The sequence below is a fragment of the Saccostrea cucullata genome, unplaced genomic scaffold, assembly GCF_032062105.1.
Source record: "Saccostrea cucullata isolate Sc308-1 unplaced genomic scaffold, CSIRO_AGI_Scuc_v1 ctg5611, whole genome shotgun sequence".
NCBI lineage: Eukaryota > Metazoa > Mollusca > Bivalvia > Ostreida > Ostreidae > Saccostrea > Saccostrea cuccullata.
In genome coordinates, this window is record NW_026929692.1 from 25,726 (window position 1) to 35,071 (window position 9,346).

The window sequence follows — 9,346 nt, forward strand, 5'->3', positions numbered from 1 at the left end:
CAACAAGCTAGGTCTGTAATACAACATCAACAAGCTAGGTGTGTAATACAACATCAACAAGCTAGGTCTGTAATACAACATCAACAAGCTAGGTCTGTAATACAACATCAACAAGCTAGGTCTGTAATACAACATCAACAAGCTAGGTCTGTAATACAGCATCAACAAGCTAGGTGTGTAATACAACATCAACAAGCTAGGTGTGTAATACAGCATCAACAAGCTAGGTGTGTAATACAACATCAACAAGCTAGGTGTGTAATACAACATTAACCAGTTAGGTCTGTAATACAACATCAACAAGCTAGGTGTGTAATACAACATTAACAAGCTAGGTCTGTAAAACAACATCAACAAGCTAGGTGTGTAATACAACATCAACAAGCTAGGTCTGTAATACAACATCAACAAGCTAGGTCTGTAATACAGCATCAACAAGCTAGGTGTGTATTACAACATCAACAAGCTAGGTCTGTAATACAACATCAACAAGCTAGGTCTGTAATACAGCATCAACAAGCTAGGTGTGTAATACAACATCAACAAGCTAGGTGTGTAATACAACATCAACAAGGTAGATGTGTAATACAACATCAACAAGCTAGGTGTGTAATACAACATCAACAAGCTAGGTCTGTAATACAACATCAACAAGCTAGGTGTGTAATACAACATCAACAAGCTAGGTGTGTAATACAACATCAACAAGCTAGGTCTGTAATACAACATCAACAAGCTAGGTCTGTAATACAACAACAACAAGCTAGGTCTGTAATACAGCATCAACAAGCTAGGTGTGTAATACAACATCAACAAGCTAGGTCTGTAATACAACATCAACAAGCTAGGTCTGTAATACAACATCAACAAGCTATGTGTGTAATACAACATCAACAAGTTAGGTCTGTAATACAGCCTCAACAAGCTAGGTCTGTAATACAGCATCAACAAGCTAGGTCTGTAATACAACATCAACAAGCTAGGTGTGTAATACAACATCAACAAGCTAGGTCTGTAATACAACATCAACAAGCTAGGTCTGTAATACAACATCAACAAGCTAGGTCTGTAATACAACATTAACAAGCTAGGTGTGTAATACAACATCAACAAGCTAGGTGTGTAATACAACATCAACAAGCTAGGTGTGTAATACAACATCAACAAGCTAGGTGTGTAATACAACATCAACAAGCTAGGTGTGTAATACAACATCAACAAGCTAGGTGTGTAATACAACATCAACAAGCTAGGTGTGTAATACAGCATCAACAAGCTAGGTCTGTAATACAACATCAACAAGCTAGGTGTGTAATACAACATCAACAAGCTAGGTGTGTAATACAACATCAACAAGGTAGGTGTGTAATACAACATCAACAAGCTAGGTGTGTAATACAACATCAACAAGCTAGGTGTGTAATACAACATCAACAAGCTAGGTCTGTAATACAACATCAACAAGCTAGGTCTGTAATACAGCATCAACAAGCTAGGTCTGTAATACAACATCAGCAAGATATATATGGGTGTTGAAGATTTGGAAAGTCCAACTCATGTTAAGAGAGCTGGGTGGTTTTGGCCACTTTCAGACTAATATTGTTCTCCTTTAGAAGAAGAGCTCCATAGAAATATATACAAAAATGATCAAATTTTTAGACTTTTGTCATTGGCAGATGATAGTTGACATCTTGAAAGATATCATATCTGATAGATAATTAGTTCACTTCCTTGCCTTTTTGAGTAGGCTCCACATCTAGAATCAAGATTATTTCATTTAAATAACCTTTTCTCACCTGCCCTCCAGGTATTATTGTGGTGGACGAGTTACACCTTGTAGGAGACCAACACAGGGGCTACCTGCTAGAACTGATGCTTACCAAGATCCGATTCCTCAGTCAGAAAAAGCCAACAAAAACAGCAGACACTGAGGATAATGGGTAATGAACCAGGACTTTGCCAATTGTTTTCTACATGTACATGGCAAAGATAAAGTACACCATTATATTTACATCCACTGAATATTTTTTTTATTTCTTAAGAAAACCCATTGCGTTCATCCCTGCATGAACTAAATTAGGCATATCACCTATACAGATTTCTTGATCAGTGGCCGCGTTCCATCAATGAAACGTACAAAGACGTTCGCATCATTTACAATAATTAATATTTTTGGCCCTACTTAAAATGATAATTTAAACAGTTGTAAATATAAACAATAAAATGTCTTTCTTTGTTTGTTATTACTGGAATGAACGATCGCAGCTATTGCAAAAAAATTTACATAACCCGCTTACGCAGGTTATGTATTTTTTCTGCAACAGCTGCTTCCGTTCATTCCAGTAATAACAAACAAAGAAAGACATTTTATCGTTTATATAAACTTGTTAAATGACACCATTTTTTAAGTTTCAATTAAAACTTTAAAAAGCAGGCTTTATATTTAAGTGCAATCAAAGATGGGGTAATTTATGAATACCGCTAAAAAATCATTTGTATATACAATACATAATACAAAAATGTGTAGCGCTAATTCATGATAATGCCAACTACTCCATACCCAGTGCGTGATTTAGCTAAATTTTGAATATGCCAATTATTGTACAATTATAGTATGTTTCGAAAGAATTTCTTATAACATTTCTATTTCTCTTTTAAGTTCTACAGAGGGAGTCCAAATTGTAGGTATGAGTGCCACCCTACCTAACCTTGACCTTCTGTCACACTGGCTGAACGCCACGCTCTACCGCACAGACTACCGCCCTGTACCTCTCACGGAGTGTGTCAAAGTGGGGACAGACATCTTTGATTCCAGTCTACAGAAAATTAGAGAGGTGGATCTGAGAGTGGTGTGTAAAGGGGATACAGATCATGTGATTCCGCTGTGCTTAGAAACATTGGGTGGGGGACACTCAGTGCTTATTTTCTGTCCGACAAAGAACTGGTGTGAGAAGTTGGCAGAGACGATTGCCAGGGAGTTTTACGGCATTCTGAAGAAAGGTGAGGACGTAAGAAAAAGCATGTTTTCTGCTTTATGTTATTCGTGTGGGGAGGTATGTGTCTCTATGTTGGGTCAGAGGTACAATCTATAAGTTATCAAGGCTCATTGTTTGATAAATTCTGGTTTACTTTGTAAATTCTGCTTAACTCTGATGAATTCATTTTTACTTTCTGATGAATTCAGCTTTACTCTATGATATATTTTTCTATACATTGTCAGGTCCTGAGACAGACTGTTCCCCCCTTTAATCTATGATGAATTCTATACATTGTCAGGTCCTGAGACAGACTGTCCCCCCCCTTTACTCTATGATGAATTCTATACATTGTCAGGTCCTGAGACAGACTGTTCCGCCCCTTTACCCTTGAACAGACTCTCCCTGATGGAGGTTGTGGAACAACTAAGGAGGACTCCTGTGGGATTAGATTCTACCCTTGGGAAGACCGTGCCATATGGGGTGGCTTATCATCACGCAGGTATTGTGATTGTCAGCTGATACATCTTTTTTTTTCAGATTGTATCCATCAAGAAACAAAAGAATGACAAACATTTTGCCAATTTTGGTTGTTGTATCTATCAAACTCAACAGTAAAGACTACAGTAATTACAGTGTATCAGTATTTATCAATAACAGGCTAATTGCTAAAATTATCAGCAACAATCATAATGATATCAGTAAATATCAGTATTAATCAACTAGGATAGCACAACATCAGTAATAATTCAACATTTTTCAGTTATATTCATAGCACATTTTTCTCATTTGAGTAGTGTAATATTCATATTACAGATCCATCATTTACAGGTACTTGTGAGTTGATCTTGCATGTTTGACCTTTGATCTTGCACTGTTGACCTTTGATCTTGCAGGTTTGACCTTTGATGAGAGAGACATTTTAGAGGGGGCCTTCAGACAGGGGTCAGTTAAGGTCCTGGTAGCTACCTCCACCCTGTCCTCCGGGGTCAATCTTCCTGCCCGCCGTGTCATCATCAGGACCCCAATCTTCCATGGGAAAACCATAGACTTCCTGACTTACAAGCAGATGATTGGTCGAGCTGGAAGAAAGGGGGTGGATACACAGGGTTAGTGTATTTTAATATCCATCACTCATATGATGACTGGCTGATTTATTTTTTTTGGTAGTAAAAGTGCATAATCTTTAAAAAAGAATAAGGCCTCTCCAGAACAACTTTGCCAATGTCAATCAAAAAAAAATTGAGTTTGATGCTCAATAATTCTTCTCAATTAAATGTATATAGAGCTTAAGTTTTTTTACTTCAAATTTCTTTATCCCATGGATAGAACCATAATAATCATTCATATTTTATTTCTACTACATTGATTAACAAATATCATACAAGTAACATAGGAGTTATAAATTATATCAATCGATAATACGGTTCAAAATGCATAAACCAATGAGAAAAAATTTCTGTCTCCACAAACTTGAACATCCTCTTTACTTTTAACTTCCAAGCAACCAACTCATACATGACATATTATCTTTTTTAGAGCTTTGAAATTGACATTAGTGTAAGTTTATACACGCCATCTTATGTAATGTTCAAATGATATTGTATAGATAGTTTTCGATAGGCCTGAATTTAGCGAAAGTTACCTCCCATTGGCCGCCATATTGGAAGTCGACTCTGTGATTTTCCCTCTTTGTCTTACCAAGTTTAAGAAACTAAAGCAGAAATATTTGGTGGAAAATCTTTCTCAAATAATTTTTCTTAAATAAAGGAGGCTTTCAAAAATTTATATACTTCAGAAAAATAATGATTTCTAATTCAGATTAGCAAATATAAAAATTTTTAATTGGTTGAACAATGAAGGAATATGAGCGTTTGGACCTCCAGTATGGCGGCCAATGGGAAGTAACTCTAGGTCAATCGAAAACTATCTATAATTATCATCTCCATCAGTATTTTACAGTTTATTGTCCCCCGCTTTCGCGAAAGCGAGGGGACATTAAATCTCATTCGTCTGTCCGTCTATTCGTCTGTCTGTCTGTCTGTCTGTCAGTCTGTCCGTCCGTCACAAAAACTTTAACCTTGCCCATAACTTTTGATTTAGTGGAGCTATGACTTTCATATTTCATATGTGTATTCCTTGTGACAAGACCTTTCTTTGGGTACCACCAAATTTGACCTTTTGACCTTGAACTTGGAGTTTGACCCACTTTTACACAAAAATTCCAAACTTTTACTTTGGCCATAACTTTTGAATGGTAGGTACTAGGACTTTCATATTTCACATATCAGATATGTATTCTTTGTAGCAAGACCTTTTATTGGGTACCAACAACTTTGACCTTGACCTTGGAGATTTCAGTACTTATGAAAAAATTTAACCTTGACTATAAGTTTTGAATGGTAAGGGCTATGGCTTTCATACTTCATATATATAATTCTTGTGAAAAGACCTTTCATTGTTTCATACCATGAACTTGGACCTTGACCTTGGAGTTTGACCTACGTTGCAAAAAGTTTGACCTTGGCCACAACTTTTGAACAGTAGACACCAGGACTTTCATATTTTACATATGTATTCTTTATGGCAACCCCTTTCATTTGATGCCAACAACCTTGACCTTTTGACCTTGACCTTGGAGATTTTTTGTACTTAAGAGAAAACTTTAATCTTGCCAAAACATTTGAATGGTAAGGGCTAGCGCTTTCATACTGCACACATGTAATTCTTTTGAGAAAACTATTCATTGGATACCAAGACCATTAACACCTTGACCTTGGAGTTCAGTTATAATTTCTAAATAGATGACTCATGCTAGGGTGTTCATATTAGACACAAAATGTCATAAAAAATGACATCTCACCCAAAAAGGCACCGAAAGTGGGGGACCACAATTCTTTGAATTTGCTTGTTTAATTTTATATTAATTCTGTGCCTAGAAGCAATTATATACAACACCTAACATTTTTGTTAAAATGATCATAAAGAAACAACACAGTTTATTCCATAATAATGTAATTCCAATGAAAATGATTGTATACTATTTTTACACATAGTTTCTTCCATATAATTACATCAATTGGTCATGATTAAAACAAACATGGTATTTATTAATTTACTGCATGGTTATGGTGGATCTTTTACATGTATTTGATTTTCTTCACTTTACTGCTGCTATACTCAGCCACAAAGAGGTTGCCTCTGGTGTCCACACATAAACCATATGGAAACTTTAGATCACAGTTATCAATGTAACGGAGGAACTGTCCATCCAGATCTAGGATGTGGATACAGTTGTTGTTACTGTCTGCTGTCAGGATCTGACTCTGGCTGTCTGTTGTGATGCCGACTGGATCAAATGGTTCTTTGTCAGTAGAGGAATGACCAGTGTATCTAAATCGGAGTTTTCCTGCCTGATTAACCACCACTACTGCTTGGGCTTCATTGTCAGCCACACAGATATCCAGGTTCCTGTTCTCACTGATGTATTTAGTGTAGCCACCAGATGAGGAATAAAGAGGTTTACCTTCACTATCAAACTGAATGGTTTGTTTCTCTGTGGAGCCAGAGTAACGGACAACTTTTGATTGTTTATTATCATCACTGTCCATGATAACCAGGAGGTCACCAGAGGAGGTACTACAGACATAGAGAGGTATCCACCCCTGTAGTCTGATCACTTCTTTTATCTTTGAATTCTTCACTACGTTTACATTTCCTGTATCAGGGTCAGTATAAACTAGATCTCCACTCCTTGTCACTGCTATATCCTCTGGGATGTTCCCTGACTTGGTTTGGATTGACTTCAGTAGTTTGCCCTGGAGGTTGTAGAGTTTCATGATTTCGTCATCTCCACATGTCCAGATTTCTTCATCACTCAGACAGGCAACACTGCATGGTCTATACCCAGTGTCTATGGTGGTGATGAGCTCTGGTTCATCAAGCAATGGTTTGACTGGAGGACAGGATACAGCTTCTGGTGTCATCATTGTGTAGCCATGTTTTTCTGTTGTAATGGATAATGCTGACAGAGAACCAAACATTTGATGGAGCTGTTCTGTGTTGATCTGATGAGGAGAGAAACTTGGTAACAAAACATTGACTTTAGGAGGCAAACTTCTGAACTCAGCATTCCTGGATTTGTATGCAGAGGTTAGGGAGACATCATTGGAGTCCAGTATTTTCCTCAGATCATGTATTCTTTTTTTTACATCAGAAGTAATCTGTTTGATTTCATTTTCCTGTTTATTTAGAGCAGCCAGGTGTTTAGATTTCATCTCATTTATTTCAGATTTCTGTTTGTTGACAATGATGTTAATTTCTCTGTGCCAGTCTTCTCCTTGTTTGGTAACAGCTGTTGTCAGTTTCTCATAATGTTTCTCCAAGTTTTCTTTTTCAGAGTTTAAATCTAATGCAATTTCTTCATATATAGGAAAGATTGTTTTCTCTAGTTCTTTTAAGTCTTTTTCAAAATACTCTCTTTTAGAACTCAGTTTCTGCAGAGCATCAGATAAATCATGTCCTTTATGTTTCCCAGAGGAGATGCAGGTAGAACAGACAGGAATGTCACATTTCTCACAATAAAGTTCACAGTGTTTCTGGGTGTGGTTTGTACATTTTGGGTAGTTAATGTTAGGAATAGAAGTTCTGTGTTTGTATGGTACAACATTATGTCTTTTAGATGAATCAGAGAGATGTTTTCCAACACATACTATACAGAGATTAACACGACAAAGTTCACAATGACTCTGTAATGCAGCTGTTTGACACAGGTCACAGAGGAGGATGTCCTGGGCACTGTAACGGGGGTCCATTATAGGGGTCCGTCACATGATGAAGGGGATGCTGCAATATAGCATGTATAGTGTATTAATTTATATTACTCTCAATAAAAGGAGAGAAAAGACAGAAATTTTTAAATAAGCTCAAAATTGACATGAATCAGTAAGTGTTGATAAGAGGGGATACATGATTATATACAGTGATAACACGCAGCTCTTTATTGCTTACTGGATCAGCACATCAAGACATTTATAAATTATATGTCATTTTTTATAAGATATATTCTGAAAACTTTTAAATTTTTAATTATTTTTTAATTTTACACCAATTCAGATCGTAAAATAATTATTGAGTCTCACCTGTTATTACAAGATAGCCGTCCTGACCACAGAATAGAGACTAACAAACAACGTCCTGGTCTTGGTTCTAGATTTTGACCTACTTTCAGGTCACATGATTTAAATACCTGTACATGCACATGATTGAGGGTATTGATATCATTTAGCAATTTCAAATTATATTTGGCCTAAACTTGATTTGAAAAATTTTATTTTCAATATACCTGTATGTATGATGTTGACAAAAAAGTAAATTTGGTAAAAAAAAATTTACTTGTTTAAAAATACATTAAATGTTCTGAAGATAAGTTTATTTAAATCTCTCCTGTAAAAATATTGACTTTACCTGATGTATCTACCCATGAACAACATTTTGATAAATATTACTGTTATTATTTGTCTTTAAACAGAAATAGGAACTTTCTTTAATGCAAGAATTTAGATTGTAGACTGATTTGGTCTACATGTACATATACAAATTACAATTTTAATGACAAATATCCTTTAGTTAATTCTTTTAAAAAAATTCTTGGCTTGAAATTTCAATGTCTCTTAACCAATCAATTTTCACAGCTTATGATAATTTGAAAAATTTTTTGATGGGTCCCATCATATACAGCTGTACTCTTTTTAACATGTTTGTTTAAGGAGAAATATCATTTTTATATTAATTAAATAATTCATTAATTACACTACACAATTATAGGAGAGAGTATCCTGATCTGTAAGCCGAATGAGAGAAGTAAAGCCGTGACCTTAGTAGAGTCTGAACTGCCACCTGTCAGGAGTTGCCTGATCAAACACCAAGGGGAACAACTCAGTTCTAGCATGAAAAGAGCCATACTAGAGGTTTGATGTGTAGCCTGATTCCATTTGTTATTGTGAATAAAAGAGGTAGCAAAGAAATGGTTAGCTTAGATAGTTAAATTTCATTTAATGTGTAACAATATTTTTATGTCGATTATTATTGGATTTAATCTAAATATTATCATCATATGCTCATAAATTTTTAAAAAATATTTACAAAGTTAAATAAAGTTCTGCAGCAGGATAAATTCTCTAGACAGTCAGCAAAGGACATAATATGTACTAGTTGTTCGAGTGTAAAATAGAAATTCTAATAAAAATTTCATGTATGGTGGTGTCTGTGACAGGTTTGGCAGTCTATGCCTCCTATTATGTATTATACATTATTTTGTGTGTTTTATTGATAGTTGTCAGTTATGTCATTATTTTTGCTTGTCATTTTTA

General features: G+C 35.6%; 2 protein-coding genes across 2 annotated transcripts in view; one reads left to right on the forward strand and one right to left on the reverse strand.

The window, feature by feature from the left end:
- Positions 1-8,944, forward strand: part of LOC134281834 (DNA polymerase theta-like) — a gene marked incomplete at its 3' end in the record, with an annotated part of 29,074 nt that extends 20,130 nt beyond the window's left edge. Inside the window, exons 7-11 of the mRNA XM_062764273.1 lie at positions 1,808-1,940; positions 2,660-3,000; positions 3,334-3,477; positions 3,872-4,084; positions 8,802-8,944. Coding sequence (XP_062620257.1) covers positions 1,808-1,940; positions 2,660-3,000; positions 3,334-3,477; positions 3,872-4,084; positions 8,802-8,944 — 974 coding nt within the window. The remainder of the gene's footprint in view (positions 1-1,807; positions 1,941-2,659; positions 3,001-3,333; positions 3,478-3,871; positions 4,085-8,801) is intronic.
- Positions 5,912-7,817, reverse strand: LOC134281833 (uncharacterized). The gene has a single exon (XM_062764272.1). The coding sequence runs from the start codon at positions 7,787-7,789 to the stop codon at positions 6,116-6,118; it is 1,674 nt and encodes a 557-aa protein (XP_062620256.1). The 5' UTR covers positions 7,790-7,817; the 3' UTR covers positions 5,912-6,115.
- Positions 8,945-9,346: the final 402 nt, after the last annotated feature.

Excerpts from the sequence above, each read along its gene's own strand:
- LOC134281833 (XM_062764272.1), bottom strand. The coding sequence starts at position 7,789 with ATGGACCCCCGTTACAGTGCCCAGGACATCCTCCTCTGTGACCTGTGT.